Here is an 18,680-nt window from a genome sequence, read left to right as displayed (position 1 = left end):
TGGTGGGGGAGGAGGTGAGAGTGTTCGAGTGGTGGCCACAGTGTAGGACTTGATTTTTTTTTTTAACCTGGAAAGAGTGAGACCCCTTTTTTTACCCCACTCGTATTTTTGTGTGATTTCTGAACTTTGTTTCTTTTGGTTATGGAGCCTGACAAACTCCATAGGCATCATCTAGAACACTGTCACACTGCACCGGCACAGGGAAGTCTTCCAGATTTCTCCAAGGTTTAAATACCTTCTCTGGGATAAACTGTTTTCCAGAGCAGTAAAGTAAAATTGCCTTAACTTACGTTTAACTTTCTAGACCCAGCACCCCCTATTTTACAATAGGATACTGGAGGGGTTACCTAGTATCCCCTTTTGTCTAGCTTCTCATGTCACATTGTTACCCTTTCCTCACTGTATGGCGGCAGTAGTTTCGTTTTTACTAACATGGTGTGCATTTTACCGCGGGCTGTGTTTGCAGCAGCAGTAAAAGCACCCAAGGGTGCCATCTTTGTCAAAATGGCCCCAGTCTTTTTTCGCCATTTCTTTGTGGACAACACAGGTCCAGGAACAGTGAGCTGCACAGGAACAGGAGTCATCGGATTTCATTTTAAAGGTACTGCAAAAAGTCTAAGAACTTACCTCTTCCTGTAGAGTTGCTTGCATCTACTACTCACAAGTCTAACAGCTTGTGGCCCTACATTGATTCATCTTTTTCTTCAAAGATTTCTAAAACATTGTGCAAATACTTTTCTACTTACCTGCAAAGTGCTTCAGCTCATATAGACTTCTGCCTATTGACTTTGGCTTGGCCTGTTTCATTGAATGACTCTAATTGGGGGATCTGAAAGTATTTGCCTGCTACAAATAATTGTGGTATCTTGTGTGCTGTAATGACCCTTTCCTTTGACTTAATTCGGAATGCCAAACAGTAATACATTAATGTCAACAGCACCCTAGCTATTGAAGTCACCTGTGGGTGTAGGTTCCTGCTCTATGCCATCTGAAATGGGTATTTTCTGATTCTGAATTTAAGAGTGTATAGTTTTGAAGTATATTTGTGTGGTTTTTTACAGTGCTCCCTTCTGAAGGCTTACATTAACTGACTGGTAAATTAATGATTGTTTTTATCAAGAAACCCTGTGTTTGCGCTTGAATACTTGTCACTGAATCTGTGTAATTCCCCTACAGCTCACATTGACCCCTCTTGAGATGAGCCTGGCTACTCGTCCACACTAACAACCTGTGTAGTACAGACTTGTACCAAAGGTTGGGTTGCGATTGCCAGGTGGTCAGGGGGTTGCAGTGTACCATAAGGGTACTGCATACAATCTTGTCTAGCAGTGCGTTTTTACCGCAGGCTCAATCCTCAGCTGCAGTAATGCACCCATGTGTGCCCATTTTGTCAAAATGGCCTGCTTTTCTTTTTCGCCATTTCTTGCTTGTGAGGTCTTTCTTGGGTTTTACTCTGTGCGCCAACCAGGTTTAACACTTTTGTTTGCTTTGCCTTTGTAAGGCTTCAATGCTGAAACCTGCCTCTGGCTCCAGTGTGTCTGGCATGGCAGGAAGTGAGGGAGGTGCCCGAAACTCTGTCCTTAATCTCTTTGGTTACCTGAATGCACCCAGTGGTGATTGGCTGGCTGTCCTTGCAGGACAGCGACCCTGCTGTGAGAGTGACAGCTAGGCTATGCATGAATGGGAGAAACTAGCATAAAAGGCGAAGTTTCTTGAACCAAAGGCAGTCGTCCACTGGACGGAACAGCCGACGAAAAATACTGGAAGAGAAGCTTGCTGCACCCTCCTGGACCGAAGAACTGCCCGATGAAGCCCTGCTGCAGTACTGACGCTCCAATTTCGATTCGACTAGAGTACCTTGGAACAGACAACTTCTTTTCTTGGGTGGTGGGACCTACTGACCCCAAGACTAACTTTGCTGGAAACACTCTCCCTCTTGGCTGTACTTTGCCGTTGCTGGAACCAAGTGCCAGGAGTCAGAAAACCCAGAATTGAGTGAATTCTTTACCCACCTCACCAGAGCGCTGGACCCCAGAAGCAAGGGAAGCCTATCAAGTGTCCAAGAACCGCAGTGGTGCTATTGACTGGTACCTGAAACCGCAAAGTGCCGCTGAATTGGAAAGAGCCCGTAGCCTCCGCCCTTCAAACTGCATTGCAGGAGTCCTCCCTCTTCCCACAACTGAGGCCCAGGAATCCAGAATCTCGAAGACCGCAACCAGAACAGAAGCCAGCTGGATCCTCTTCAAACTTGCTGTCTAAGGGGTACTTGCCTGTGTCTGTAGCTTGCTTGTTCTCACTGGAGACTTGCAGTTGCTGCTTTTTGCAGAGTTGATTCCAGCTCTTTCACAAGCCTTACAGCTTGTGGCCCAACAGTGATTATTTTGCTACAAACTTTCTAAAAACATTGCAAGACTTTTGTGCTATTATCAAGAAGGGCCTCAGCTCCCCTGGACTGCTCAATTGACGTTGGTTGTCCTGGCTCCCTGTAGACTCTTCTGACCCATTGACTTTGGTTCTAACTGTTCCTCATAGGTGGTACATAAGTTTATCTTGTATTGCTGGGAAAGATCTAATCTAGACTTCATTGGGAGATTGAAAAGTATTCACATCCTCTGAGAATTTCATTCCCTAACCTTTTCCTTTTCCACAACCTCAGTATTGCATTAAGTACAAAAAGTGATATATCAATGACAAACATTGTCCTAGTAATTGAAGTCACCTTGGGGTGTAGAAAGTGTATGTGAGGCATCCCAGAAGGGTATCTACTTTTCTGATGTTTGTTAATCTGCTTAGAATCACATGCTGTGCATAGGTCCGACATCCAGTGGTCACTGCGGAGTATTGCATTTTGCTTTTCGTAGTCGAAAAGGGGACGTCGACAAGGCGTGTCTGTAACACTATCCCTATAGTGACGTGCGTTGTACCCACAATCCCTCACGCGTCGAGGTCCCTCAGATTGTTTTTTCCGCCCAGCTACTGGTCGTCTTTACGCGGAGCTCCTCGAGAGACATTGCAGATTTCATCTCCTCGACCTTTGGTCGTTTTCCTATATTAATATAGAACATATCGGACCCCTCCCCCCCTGACGCTGTTGTGAAGCTGTCTCCGCCGAGCAAGATCTTCGACGGAGGGGACGAGCGGAGGAGATCCTTCGGCGTTGCCGAACACGTGGCCTGGCCTCGCAGGCAAAATACAGTAGGGAGAGTGGGGGTCGTGGGACATCTCTAGTTCCTTTCTGAGAATGCCTTTCCTTTTCCCCTTCCTTTCCCTTGGGGTGGTTATCACGATTTATTGCGTCGGCTATGGAGAGGACACCCTTTAGGTTTTGCCCGCTTTGCAAGGGCAAGTTTACTTGGAAGGACAAGCATTCACGGTGTAACCGCTGCTTGCCCCTCGATCACAAAGAGGAAGGTTGCACGGCTTGTCGGCTTCTTAAGCCGAAAACTCTAAAAGACAGTAGGGTCAAGAGGTGGGCGGCCTACGCTATGTCGAAGGCCGACGCTCCACCCACCGTCGCTACCTCCGACAGTGACGAGGAATGTGATACCATGACCTCCGCTACGGAAGTCGAAAACCCCCCTAGAGAGCGCACACGCGCTTCGTCGTCTGTCCCCCGCCCCGACGGGCTCGGCTCACGCCCTGCTTATGGGGATGAACACCCCGCCGACATTGACGCACACAAGACCACACAAGCACACAACCCATGGCTCTTCTTCGAAGGCGAAGAGAGCATCAGCGCCCAAGGAGACGCAGGTTTCACCGGCGGCCTCCTCGGACCGTTCGGGTTCGAAGCCCCTCTCGCAACCGCAGCCGCGACCAGCGACTGGGCTTTCGGCAAATAAGGGCGCCGCCCCCAAATCATCAGCCGGCGCGCATCAGCAGAAAGCGCATGCCGCCGTAGAGCGATCGACACCCATAACGTCGAAACCTTAGCCCTCCGCTGACAAACGAGTCGCTGAGAGCTTGGCGAGGATCGTGGTAGCCGACGCCCACAAGCGTACGCCGAAAGACTCATCGAGCGCTACGCAAAGGTCGAAAGACACGCCAAAAAGACAGGGACGATCTCCTTCAGTCGAAGGGATTCCCAACACACCTGAAGGCTTTTCGGAGGGCGACTGGACACTTTCCTCGACGTTGTGGGAGAGGTCGAGCCGTTTTCAGCTACAATACACCAATTTTCCCCCGCTAGACCGCTCAGGGGTACCCCATGAAACCATGGAAAGGCTCCATCTCTGCATGGAAAGAATGGAGAGGTTTATGAATACCCAGAACCCTCCCACTCCCAAGAGAATAAGAGAAGGGCCTCAGGAGGACCCCAGGGGCAAAATTCCGAGACTAGTCAATCCCCACCAGGACACAGCCTCAGACTTCCATAGTGTGTGTGACCTCACTGGGGAAGAACATTATTTTGAGGAAGAGGATGATTTTATGGACGAGGAAGAGGGACGGAACCAGGAGGAAGGTCTGGAAGACAGCCCAGACTTGGTAGGAGAAGGCTTCGGAGAAAATCCAGAAGAAGGACCTTCTCACCCCTGGCAATCCCCATCAATATATTCCGACACTGATGTCCTGAACCTAAATCCTCCTGACAATTCACCTATTAGAAACACGTCTCCCATTGACGATCAGCCCACATTTAATGCCCTGTTGCGCAGAGCAGCAGCACACTTCGAACTGGACACTGGGGAGCTCTCCCCTGAATTAGACTTTGTGGAAAGAGTAATGAGAAACCCCCGGTCAGTCAGACCATTCCCCTCCTCGCTTCGGTGAAGAGAAGAATCATCCCTTCGCTGTCCACACCCGCACTAATCAGGGGGGGTCAATCCTAGAATTGAAAAACTTTTCACTCCTTCACCCTCAGACCCGCTGTACATCAGGGGACATTCCATTCCGGATTCCCTGGTAGTAACCAACACAAGAAAGAGGGCAGGGGTACCACTTTCCACCAGTGAGGCACCACCTGACAAGGAGGGCAAGCGGTTATATGCCCTTGCAAAAAGAGTTACATCCTCGACTGCCTTTTCGGCAAGAATTGCAAACAACAATTCTTTGCTCGCTAGCTATGCGGACGCGCAGTGGGCCAAACTGCGCAAAGACGCCGAAGAAGCGCCGGAACCATTACGTACACGCCTGCTTACAACTATTGGCGAAGGAACCCAGGTCAACCAGAGTATTGTAAAGAGCTCTCTGGATGCGGCAGAAACTGCGGGACGTTCCCTAGTTCAGGGAATAATCCTAAAAAGCCACGTATGGCCGCGCAACTCAGGGTTCAAACCGGAGACACAGGCGTCTTTAATAAATAAACCTGTTGAAGACTCAAACCTCTTCGGGAAAGCGGTGGATGAGGCTCTGGAGATGGCTAAAAAAGAGTTCGATACGATCAAAACTCTTGACCAAATCTCTAAGCCCTCTACCAGGCGCGGCTATGGCAACAAACGCTTTTTTCGTGGCCAACGCCAACAACAAAACCAGCAGCAACAGTACCCTTCCACCAATTTCCAGACCAATAGTGGCCAGTACAGCCAAAGAGGACCGCGCCGGGGCAAAGGAAGAGGGCGGGGGTCCACCCCCAGAGGCTCCCAAGCACCTAACAACACCAAGTGTCGCGAAGATTCGCGTCCCCTCCCATGCAACACCGGTCGGGGGCCGGATAACATCCTTTCTTCCAGCATGGGAGGGAATAACGTCAGACCGCTGGGTACTTTCCACCGTAGCCCACGGATACTGCATCGAATTCAACAGTTCCCCAACATACAAACCCCCGAGGGGACGACGCATGTCACCGGAAAGTCTTGCCATCCTTCTACAAGTAGTACAACAACTGCTGGAAAAAGGAGCCATAGAGGTCGTGCCTCTATCTCAGGTAACGGAAGGTATTTATTCAGTGTACTTCCTTGTACCCAAAAAGGATCTAACCATGCGCCCTGTATTAGATCTGCGCCCAGCGAACAAGTTCATCAAACCCCAAAAGTTTCGTATGGTGACCTTACAGGAAGTGATCCCACTGCTATCACAGGGAGATTACATGACAACATTGGACATGAAAGATGCATACTTTCATATTTTAATGTTGCCAGCGCACAGAAAATACCTCCGGTTCATGATAGAGGGCAAACACTACCAGTTCAGAGTGCTACCCTTCGGCATAGCATCAGCACCGAGGGTATTCACGAAGGTGCTGGCAGTGGCAGCGGCCCACCTGCGCAGGTTGTCCATCCCAGTTTACCCTTACCTCGACGACTGGCTCGTAACAGGGGATTCTTACGAAACATGCTTCTCCAATACCCAAAAGACTGTAGACCTTTTGTTCCAGTTGGGCTTCTCCATCAACGAAAAGAAGTCCAGCCTAGACCCCAGCCAAATCAAACAATTCCTAGGGGCTCTAATTCAAACAAAGGACGGCCTTGTCTTCCCCTCCGAGAGGGTCCAAAACATGCTGTTTCAGATCCCTCAATATGTGACCGGTCGAGAGGTGACGGTACGCAAAGCAATGCGCTTGCTAGGCATGATGGCGTCGTGTATTTATTTGGTACCTCACGCGTGCCTGCGCATGCGCCCAATGCAAGAGTGGCTCAACAGCCAGTGGTGTCAGGCCAGCGGACTATGGGACGATCTAGTGGTGGTCTCGCAGGCCTTAGTTCTCTCGCTACGGTGGTGGACAAAGGAAAACCTGGAAAAAGGGAAACCCTTTGCCACACCCGCGGCGGAAGCCACTTTAACCACAGACGCATCCCTCACAGGATGGGGGGCTCACCTATCCCATCAGACTGCTCACGGAGAGTGGACTCCGAACGTAGCATCCAAACACATAAATCTTCTGGAGCTACTAGCGGTGTTCAAGGCGCTAAAATCCTTCCAGGAACACCTACAAGGCAGGACAGTGATGGTCCTTACAGACAGCACCACAGCCATGTATTACATCAACAAGCAGGGGGAGCCCACTCTCCAGGACTGTCCAAACTGGCCCAAAACATATGGAAGTGGGCTCTCAAACAGAATATGTTCCTTCTGTCACAACATGTACCGGGGAACTCAATCTGCTGGCAGACACACTCAGCAGGGATTTCCCCCTGCCCGAAGAGTACGAATGGCGACTGCACGAAGACATCGTCTTCGACGTCTTCACGCAATGGGGATTCCCAGAAATAGACCTGTTCGCAACCCTGGAGAACTCACAATGCCAAAGTTACGCCTCCAGGTACCCCCAGAACCAATCCAAGGGGAACGGTCTGTCGATTCAATGGTCAGGGAAATTTGTTTACGCTTTTCCCCCCCGACTCCTCTTCTCAACAAGGTGGTGCACAAGATGCACCAGGAACAAGTAACCATGATACTGGTGGCCCCAATGTGGGCCCGACAGCCATGGTTTGCTCACTTGATGGAGATGTCTCTATCTCCCCCAGTGAAACTCCCCTGCCCGTACAACATGCTGTCACAAGACAGGGGCAGGACTCTGCATCCATGCCCCCAGAACATGAATTTAGCAGCCTGGCTCCTGAGATCATAGAATTTGGACATCTACAGCTCCCCCAGAGATGCATGGACATCCTCAGGGAAGCCAGAAAACCTAACACTCGCCTCTGCTATTCTAGCAAATGGAAGAGATTTGTCATTTGGTGCAGAGGAAAGAGCATCAACCCAATTGACTGCTCTCCCACACATATTGTTCTATACCTGACCCATTTATTGGATTCAGGTCTAGTGTTCAATTCCATTAAAGTCCACCTAGCGTCACTTTCTGCATACACCACTTCCCAACACAGTGTCGTGGTGGAAGATCCATGTTATAAAGGCCTTCATGGAGGGAGTAAAGAGAATACACCCCCCGATAGCTGACCCAGCTCCCGGATGGGACCTTAACGTGGTACTTACCACTCATGGGCTCACCATTTGAACCCATGCACAAAGCATCTCTTAAAGACCTCACTCTTAAAACTGCTTTTCTAATAGCTATCACCTCCATCAGGAGAGTAAGTGAACTACAGGCTGTTTCTGTTCTAGACCCCTTTGTTACAGTTCAGAGATAAAGTGGTTCTACGCACTCACCCAAGGTTTGCTCCGAAATTCATCTCAAAATTCCACGTAAACCAGTCTATAGAACTACCAGCGTTCTTTCAAAATCCTTCCAACTTGGGAGAAAGGACTCTGCACACACTTGATGTACGCAGAGCGGTCATGTTCTACATGGAAAGAACCAGACCACTGAGGAAGACTAATCAGTTCTTCGTCTCGGTGGCAGCAGGAAGAGAAGGGGATGCAGTTTCAAAGTCCACTATTTCTAGATGGATTGTTCAATGCATCACTCTCTGCTATACTCTTGCTAAGAGAGAACTGCCCTTTAGGCCAAGAGCACATTCTACTCGAGGCACGGGGCGTCCATAGCATTCATTGCAAATGTTCCCCTTGAGTCCATCTGCAAAGCGGCTACCTGGAGTTCTGTGCACACCTTTACAAAACACTACTGTCTAGATACACACTCTAGATCTGACTCCCAGGTGGGACAGGCAGTATTAAGACATCTTTTCTCTACTGTTCCTTCTCATAACCCACCGCCACCTCCGGGTACTGCTCGCTAGTCTATGCACAGCATGTGATTCTAAGCAGATTAACAAGCATCAGAAGACAATGCATTACTTACCGTAAAAGCATTTCTCATGGTTGTATCTGCTTAGATTCACATGCGCCCACCCTTCCTCCCCGCTCGGATGGAAGGAACATAGACATCCTTTTTCTATATTTCTCTCTTTTCTGTACTCACTCACGTCTAGAAGGCTCCCTCAGGGCAGAAAAATACAAACAGAGGGACCTCGACGCGTGAGGGATTGTGGGTACAACGCACGTCACTATAGGGATAGTGTTACAGACACGCCTTGTCGACGTCCCCTTTTCGACTACGAAAAACAAAATGCAATACTCCGCAGTGACCACTGGATGTCGGACCTATGCACAGCATGTGAATCTAAGCAGATACAACCATCAGAAATGCTTTTACGGTAAGTAATGCATTGTCACCTTAAATCTGAGGAAGTGTTAAGTGTTTTTTTTAATGTTAGGCAGAATTGCATTCAGTACCGTCTTTGGCCACTACACACACTTGGGACTACATGTGTTGGCCAAAACAACCTTTGGTATGAGTCTGTACCACACAGTTTTTGGTAGCGAGCTGAGCAGCCAGGCTTATCTCAATAGTGAATGTGAGCAGTACAAGCCATTACACAGAGGACTTTCAATCACAGTGGTTCAAGTAGACACTTCTACTCAAGGTTTCTTGGTCAAAACACTTAATTTATTACACAATCATTTAGAAAACATTTCACTAGGAGGCATCTTAATATTATATACCAATACACTTCAATACAAAACTCTAAGATTTTGAGACAGTTTGATCTCCCCTGAAATAGGGGCCAAATGGCAGTTGTTACTTGGAAGTGAGCAAAAAGGCATAAGTTAAGTAGAATAGATCACATATTCTTGTTAGACAGTGCAAATAGTTTCCGTTCACCAGAAGAGTTAAATTCAGGTCAATCGGCCGAGGCCAAAGTCAATGGGCTAGTGTTCTGGATAGGAAAGAGCAGTTCTGGTATCAAATGATAGTCTTTGCAAAAGTTCTCAGAAGTAGTTTAAGCAAAAAATAATCATGTTGGGTCACAAGCTGATAAGGCCTGCAAGTTGGGAAAGTATCACGAACTTTCACAGCAAGAGTGGTGTTCTTTCAATTGGGTTGGCACAGTACCTTAGTATGAAGAAACCAATGCAGCTGAAGTCGTTGGTTCCCGGCAGTTCCTGCAGATCTCGCTGTTCCTGAGCCTCAGTCGTGGGGACAAGAGGGGGGACTTCAGGGGACTCCTGCACTGCACGGGATCGTCGGAAAACACAAACAAAATGGAGTCCCTTCAGTTCCAGTAGCTGTAGATTGAAGCAAGCAAGCTGGTATCCCTCTCCCTGGTAAATCCCAACCAGCCTTGAGAATGGTATCCAGGTGGTTTACAAGTTGATTGGTCCCACCAACTCTTGAAGGGGCTTCTCTGTCGAGATGAACTTGGCAATGCGGACCTGCAGCAGGGCTTCACCAGGCAAACCAATGGTCCAGGAGTTGCAGCAGTTGTCCTCTTCCAGCTCTTCGGTTCTTTCGTTCCAGTGGTCGACTCTGCTTTCCAGTCCAAGAGACTCTCCTTTTAAACAGTGCTCTTCCTTTCATTCCGGCCTAGCTGCCACTCGCTTAGCAGGGTGGCTGTCCTTGCCGGACAGCCAGCCAATCACGCCAGAGTGCATTTGGGACTTCTAGGAGACTAAGCACAGGGAGTTTCGGGCACCTCCCTCACTTCCTGGCCACCCCGACACTCAGGCGCAAGAGGCGGTCTTCAGTCCTGAAGCCCGCCAAAGGCATATGAACAAAGGGACCAAACCTGGCTTGGCGCGCAGAGACAAGCTCTAGAAAGATAGAAGGACCTTTTCCAAAAAAACGGCGAAAAAAGACCGGGGCCAGTTTAAACAAAGGGGGCTCAGACGTCATCTTGAAAAACATGGCTCCTGTGATTTTTAGCTACCAGCGTTTGTGGTTGGGAAAAATCATGGTAGTTTGTTGTAAAACCACTGCCACCAACCTTTTCAATAGGAAAGGGTAGCATTTGAGTGCTACATGAGTATTTAGACACAGGGGATACTATGTAACCCCTCCAGCACTCCATTGTTAGATGGTGTGTGCTGGGTCTAGGAATTTGGAAAGCCTAGTAAAGTCAATTTCACTTCACATTCTCTGGGAAATAGTTTATCCATGGAAGGTATTTAAGCCTTTGGGAAGTCTAAAAGACATCCCTGTGTCACTGCACTGGGCATGCTGTGTAACACACACGAAAAGATGCTGCCTATGGAGTTATCTGAAACACAAGTGTAAAACGCATCAAAATACGAGAGTGGGGGGAAAAAAGGCTCACACTAAATCCAGCAAAGTTGCTGGGGGTCTATAAGGTCAAGGGAAATTTATGAGAATTCTTCCTAACATGTTGCAAATTGCCTTTTTTAAAGAAGGCTTATTTAAAACTGACCGTTAACACTTACAGAAGGTATTCTAGTAAAATATTTATTTGTATACTTGTAATTGTAAATCTGTTTGACCTCTCTAGAGCTCACATTTGCCCATCCTTGAGAAGTCTGGCAGCTGAGTCACTCTAACAACTTGTATAGTAGACACGTACCAATAGGTGGGTTACCTATTACCAAGTGGACCAGGTTGCTGTAGTCTCCCACAGGGTTACTCCATCCAGTCTTGCCTAACCTAGCCAAACACTGGAATGCCTTACCTCCCCAATTTAAGGCCAGTCTAAAACTGAAAAGTTGGCTTTTCTCACAAGACAACTAACTCCCAGTATGCCCTCCCTAAGGATAATTTACCTGTAATTGTGACATATCACGTTGGTTGTTTGCACCTGTGTACTAGCGCTATGCTCATCTACTGTAACCCTCACTTGTACTGTACCTATGCAATGTCTAACAGCGCCCTGATGCCTACGGTTTTGTGCGCTATACAAATGCACTAATAAATGAAATAAAATAAATGCATTCTGGCTTCACCAGAAAATACTGTAGGATTTCTTGATTTGCAATAAGTCTCTGGGTTAGCTCCCATATGCTGTATGGAGGCAAGCACTATGTATTGGGAAACCAGTAGCTCATACAGTGAGTAACAACTTTTCCATGCTCTTGATTTGTTTGCTGCTATTCACCTGCACAGTATTCCATTTTAGCCTTTTTCTCCATTAGGAATCGGCGAATCTTTGGCCTGTTGATGGGGACGCTTCAAAAATTTAAGCAAGAATCCACAGTTGCTTCCGAAAGGGTATGTAGGTCTTCGTCAACTTTTATTTGTAGAAAGATGCATACATGGTAATGAAACACCACATCTTGTACATGCCTTCTGCGCAGGACTAATTGTAAGGAAAGTGAAAATGTTTAAACATAATCATTCGGTCCACGGAAGGTTGCACACCATATGTTGGGAAGAATTCTCAATTATGTGGTAATTCCCTTCCACCTTAGAGACGCTCAGCTCTTTTGCTGGACTTTAGGACTTTTAATTTTTATCCTGAGAGTGAACTTTTTCCCACTCGTCGTCTTCTTCGATTTGAACCTCGTTTCTTTTGGGTTTTGGAGTCTGACAAACTCCATAGGCATCTTAACTTTTTCTTTTTATTTGTAGACCCAGCACACCCTATTTTACAATAGGGTGCTGAAGGGGTTACTTAGTATCCCCTTTGTCTACCTTGTCCTGTAACATTTTTATGTTCCACTAACACCTGCTATTAATTGTAGAAAGCGTTTGACTTTTCCCTACCATTGTACGTTTTCACCGCAGGCTGAATCAGCTGCAGTATTGCACCCATGGCTGCCCATTTTGTCAAAATGGACCCTCTTTTTTCGACCTTTCTTGTTGGAAAAGGCCTTCTTGAGATTTGCTCTGCACGCCAAACCAGGTTTGGTCCCTTTTGTTGGTTTGTCTTTGGCAGGATTCACTGGTGAAGCCCACATCTGGCTCCAGTGTGTCGGGCAGGGCAGGAAGCGAGGGAGGTTCCCAAAACTCCCTGTGCTTAGTCTCCTTGGTTACAGGAATACACCCAAAGGTGATTGGCGGGCTGTCCTTGCAGGACAGCCACCCTGCTGTGAGCGACAGCTAGGTTGCAAATGAATTGGAGAGACTTGCATAAAAGGCACATTTTTTGCAAAGACAGCAGAGTCCACCACTGAACGAAGAAGAAACTAAGACGCTTGCTGCACCCTCCAGGACTGTTGGTTTGCCCAGTGAAGCCTTGCTGCAGTGCTGAAGCTCTGAATTTCTAATAGACTAGAGAAGCCCAGAAAGGGCGACTTCTCCCCTTGGGTTGGTGGGGCTGTTACGGAGAATTCTCAAAGATGTGCTAATTCCCTTCACCTTAGAGACCTCCAGCAACTTTGCTGGATTTTGAGGATTTGATTTTCTTACCTCGAAAGTGACTTTTTCCCCTCTCGTATTTTGATATGCATTTACCCTTGTGTTTTCTTTGGTTATGGAGTTTAAACAACTCCATAGGCATCTTTTCATTTGTGTCACACAGCACCCTCAGCGCAGTGGCACAGGGAAGCTTTTCAGGCTTTCCCAATGTTTAAATACCTTCTCTGGGATAAACTGTTTCCCATAGTAGGTAAAGTGAAATAAAATTTACTAGTCTCTTTTAAATTCCTAGACCCAGCACACCCTATCTTACAATAGTGCTGGATTGGTTTCTTAGTATCCCCTGTGTCTAGATACTCATGTAGCAGTCAACTGCTACCCTTTCTTCTCTGAATGGCTGGTGGTAGTTGTTTTACAAGGAACTGGCATGATTTTTCCTGAGCGCCGGTAGCATTAAATCGTGGGAGCCATGTTTTTCAAGATGGCACCTTTAGCCTTAATTGTTTAAATGGGTCCCGGTCGTCTTTTTGCCATTTTGGAAAGGTCCTGCTACAGTTTGTCTCTGTGCCCCCAAACTAGGTTTGGTCCCTTTGTTCCTTTGGCAGGCTTCAGGAGTGAAGGCTGCCTCTGGCGCCTGTGTTTCTGGGGTGGGCAGGAAGTGACGGAGGTGCCCAAAACTCCCTGTGCTTAGTCTCCTAGGAGACCGAAATGCACTCTGTGGTGATTGGCTGGCTGACTGTCCGGCAAGGACAGCCACCCTGCTGGGTGAGTGACAACTAGACTAGAATGAATGGGAGAGAATGAATAAAAGGCAAGTCTTATGGCTTGGAAGGCAGTTGACCACTGGAACAAAAGAACCGAAGAAGAGCTGGAAGAGGACGGCTGCTGCAACTCCTGGACCGTTGGTTTGCCCGGTGAAGCCCTGCTGCAGGTCCGAATCGCCAAGTTAATCTTGGCAGAGAAGCCCCTACAAGGACGACTTCTCTTTGAGTTGGTGGGACCAATCAGCCCGACAGTAAGCCACCTGGATACCAATCTCGGAGCTAGTTGCATTTTCCTCGAGTGCTGCAGGAAACCTTATAACCAGGGAGAGGGACACCAGTTTGTGGGCTTTACTCACAACCGCCGGAATTGAAGATTTGCCAAGTGCCAGCTTTTGGACCAGTCTCAGTGCAGGAGTCCCCCGACGTCCTCCCTCTTGTACCCAGGACTGAGGCACAGGAACAGCAAGATCTGCAAGTACAGAAGTAATCGGCTGCATCTTTTTCTTCATTGGAAGTTACTGTGGAAATAAGACTGAATACTTGCCTCTCGCGGTGAAAGTGCTTGAAACTTGTGCAACTTGCAGGCCTAATCAGCTTGTGGCCCAACATTCTTCTTTTTACAAACTACTTCAAAGAACATTTGCAGAGACTTTACTGTTTACTTGCCAGAACCACTTTATCCTATCCAAGACTTTAGCCCAGCCTATTGAATTGACTCTTCTGGTGACTTCTTCTTTCATGTTCTAATCTTTGCCTTCTTACTCCAATACTATTTCAGAATACTTTTAAAGTATATTTGTGTGATTATATTGCCTCCTTATGGATGTTTCATAACTTAAAGATTAATGAATTGGTATTTATCAAAGAAACCTTGAGTGTAAGAGTTTACTTGAACACTTGTGATTGTAGACCTCTGTGTAACATCCTTACTGCTCACATTTCAAGGCTAGCCCCAAGACTAATTCGACTGCAACACCTCTCTGCTGGCTGTACTTCATTGCTGCTGCAGGAACACCAATAGTGCATCGCCTTTAAGCCGGACCTGAGCTCCAGGAAGATCCACGGGGTCTCCCTCGAAGCAGGACTAACCAAGCCTAAGCCACCTCAGTGCTGGACCCCAGAAGAAATGAACGTCAACAAGGTGCCCAAGAACCGTGGTGGTGCAATTTGCGAGTAGCTGAAGCCGAAAAGTGCTGCTGATCTGAATTGTGCCCGTTGCTGCCTTCGACCGCAGTGAATGAGGCTCAGGCTCAGCTAGAACCTTTTCTTCAGACTAAAGGTACTGTAAAACTAGGGGTACATACTGCTGTGTAGCTTGCTTTCACTTGCAGAGTTGCTTGCAGCTTTGCCCTTCACAAGCCTCCCAGCTTGTGGCCCAACAGTGATTTCTTTTTACAACAAAACTCTCTAACATTGTGCAAGACGTTTGCTATCTTCAATAAGTGCCTCAGCTCCCCTAGACTTTGCTCAATTAAAACTGGCAGTCCTGGCTCCCTGAACACTCTTCTTAACCTCTGACTTGGTTGCTCTGTCCCTCCAAAAAGTCATATAATTTACTTGTATAGCTGGGAAAGGGTTAACCTATATTTCATTGGGGGGAATTGAAAAGTGCTTGCCTATTTGAGAAACTTTAACTTTGTTACCTTCCATAACCTTTTCTTTTTGCCACAACTTCAGTATTACCATGCAAGTGTGAAAAGTGATATATTAATGTCCAGTGTCATAACTATTGAAGTCACATCAGGGTGTAGGAATATCTGTGCCCTCACAAAAGGGTTTCTACTTTATTGAAATGAAGTAGTGTATTATTGAAGTATATTTAATTGTAGCATATTGCTCACTTCTAAAGGATTATTTTAAAATGGACTGTTATACTCACGGTTTGATTAAAATTATTAATATAAGTGTTATTTGAATACCCGTCACTGTGAATTTCTGTTGCAACCCTACAGCTCACATTGACCCCTCTAGAGATGAGCCTGGCTGCTCAGTCACTCTACCAACTTGTAGAGTACATACTTTTCTGATGTTTGTTATTCTGCTTGGAATCACATGCTGTGCATAGTCCGACATCTAGTGGTCACTGCAGAGTATTGCATTTTGTTTTTCGTAGTCGAAGGGGACGTCGACAAGACTTGTCTAACACTATCCCTATAGTGACGTGCAGTGTACCCACAATCCCTCACGCGTCGAGGTCCCTCAGTTTGTTTTTTTCCGCCCAGATATTGGTCGCCTTTACACGGAGCTCCTCGAGGCATTGCAAAAATATTATTCGACCTTTGGTCGTTATTAACTCATAAATATACTATTACATCCCTCCTTCGGCGTCGTAGCTGCAAAGCTGTTCACCGCCGATCAAGATCTCCGACGGTGGTGCCTTCGGAGGAGGTTGTTTGGTGTTTGCCTAACCCGTGGCCTGGCCTCGACTGCCAAATACAGTAGGCAGTGGGGTCGTGGGACATTTTTTGTTTCTTTGACAATGCCTTTCCCCTCCGTTTCCTTCGGGGTTGTTGTCACATGCAATCGGTTCCTCAGCTATGGAGAGGCCACCCTTTAGGTTTTGCCTGCGTTGCAAGGGCAAGTTTACCTGGAAAGAAAAGCATAAACGATGTAACTGTTGCTTGCCCCTAGACCACAAAGAAGACGGCTGTGTGGCCTGTCAGTTTCTTAAACCGAAGACTTTAAAAGTCCGCAGGGTCAAAAGGTGGGCAGCCTACGCTAGGTCTGATTCATCACCCGCCGCCGAAAGTGGCGAGGAATGGGATAACCCGACGTCCGTTTCGGAAGTCGTAGACCTCTCTAAGGAGCATTCACGCTCCTGGTCTGTCCCCGGCCCCGACAAGCTCGGCTCACGCCCTGCTTATGGGGATGAACGCCCCGGAGACACTGACGCACACAGCACTCCCATAAACACACGACCTACGGCTCTTCCTCGTCGAATACGAAGAGAGCATTAGTGCCAACGGAGACGCAGGTTCTACCGGCGGCGGCCTCAGACGTAAGGCTTAAGCCCCCCTCGCAAACGCGACCAGCGACTGGGCTACCCCCAGATAAGGGTGCTATCCCTAAACCGCCAGACAAGCACCATCAGAGCGCCCGTCGGCGTAGAGCAAGCGACGCCTGTAACGGCGACGCCAGAGGTACCCTCGACAGTTTAGTTGTCGAGAGCCTGGTGTGGATTATTTCCACCAATAGCCAGAGACGGACGGCGAAAGAAACGTCCATCACCGCTCACAAGGCCCGGGAGATGCCGAAAAGGCCAGAAGGAAGGCAGGAATTGCACCCTCCGTCGAGGGACTCCTAGCCTACCAGAAGGCTTTTCAGAAGGAGAGGGTAACCTTTATTCGACTTTATGGGATAGGTCAAAGTGTTTTCAAACCGCAGGCCAAAACCCCCCCTCCCCCCGACCGCTCTGGGGTACCTCAAGAAACCCTAGAGACTCCCATTTTGTATGGACAAAATGGAGAGGTTTATGGAGACTCGGAACCTCCCAACACCCAAGAGAAGGACCTCAGGAGGATCCCAGGGCCAAGTACCCTAGGCTGTTTGATTCCCCCCCCCCCCTCCCCACCAAGAGGATGTAGATTTATGACCTCACTGGGGAGGACCACCCCCCCCTTTCAGAAGGATGATGAATTCTTAGGCAATGAAGGGGAACACAACCCAGAGGAGGAAGGTTTTGAAGATAACCAGATATGGGTGATGGGGAGGGAGGGGGGGGGGCTTCGAAGAGGGCGCGTCACAGCCCTGGCAGTCCCCATCAGCGTTTTCAGACCCTGACACCCTAAACCTGTCCCCACCCAAGGACTCGCCTATTAGGAATACGTCACCTATAGTCGATCAACCTACCTTTAATGCACTACTACGCAAGGCAGCAGCGCATTTCGAAATCTAGACCGGGGAAACTTCTCCTGACATCGACTTTGTAGAAAAGATCATTAAGGAGAAACCCCCTGTCAGCCAAATTATTCCTTCACTATCTACACCCGCGTTGATCAGAGGGGTCACCCGAGGATGGAAAAATGTAGTCCTTCCCCATCTGACCTGTTATAAATCAGGGGCCACTCTGTACCAGATTCCTCAGTGGCGACAAATACAAGGAAAAGAGCAGGGGTCCCGCTGTCAACTAGTGAGGCACCACCAGATAAAGAGGGTAAAAAAAAATTGTATGCCCTAGGAAAGCGAATTACAGCCTCAGCTGCCTTTTCCGCAAGAATTGCCAACAACTCTTTGCTGGAAAGTTACGCAGTTGCACAATGGAGCAAACTACGTAAAGACATCAAGGAGGTACCGGAACCCCTACATACTCTACCTCTAGCCACCGTGACTGAAGGGACCTTAGTCAACCAAAGCAACATTAAAAACACTCTGGATGCTGCAGAAATAGCTGGCCGTTCCCTAGTCCAAGGAATCCTCCTCAAACGCCATGTATGGCTACGTAATTCAGGCTTTAAACCTGAAACACAAGCATCTCTAATTAACAAACCTATAGAAGATGCCAACCTCTTTGGTAAGGCGGTGGATGAGGCACTAGAGACCGCAAAGAAGGAATTTGAAAACCCTAGACCAGATTTCAAGGCCTCACAACAAACTTGGTCATGGCAACAAACACTTTTTTCGAGGCCAACGCCAGCAGCAACAGCAGCAATACTCTGGAGGTAAATGGTCCTCTAACCAAGGCACCAGTGGACAATGCAACCAAAGAGGACAACGTTGTGGCAAGGGAAGAAGTCGGGGTCCCACCCCTAGAGGTTCCCAAGCCACCAACACCAAATGACTCAAAGATTCGGGTCCCCTCCCATGCATCGCCGGCCGGGGGCCGGTTAACATCCTTTCTTCCAGCATAGGAGGGTATAACATCAGACCGCTGGGTACTATCAACCATAGGCCGCGGTTACTGTATAGAATTCAACAGTTCCCCTACGTACAGACCCCCAAGGGGACGACGCATGTCACCAGAACACCTCCACATCCTTCAAGAAGTGGACCAA

General features: G+C 48.0%; 1 protein-coding gene across 1 annotated transcript in view; it reads left to right on the top strand.

Annotated features, from left to right (window-relative positions):
* The window catches only part of PNN (pinin, desmosome associated protein), a 330,597-nt gene that overhangs the window by 163,583 nt on the left and 148,334 nt on the right, over window positions 1–18,680 (top strand). The window contains exon 6 of the mRNA XM_069637495.1: window positions 11,761–11,836. Coding sequence (XP_069493596.1) covers window positions 11,761–11,836 — 76 coding nt within the window. The remainder of the gene's footprint in view (window positions 1–11,760; window positions 11,837–18,680) is intronic.

Source organism: Ambystoma mexicanum, chromosome 14, assembly GCF_040938575.1.
Source record: "Ambystoma mexicanum isolate Mex_15411 chromosome 14, UKY_AmexF1_1, whole genome shotgun sequence".
In the NCBI taxonomy this organism is placed as follows: Eukaryota; Metazoa; Chordata; class Amphibia; order Caudata; family Ambystomatidae; genus Ambystoma; species Ambystoma mexicanum.
This window is presented reverse-complemented; position numbering and strand designations above follow the sequence as displayed.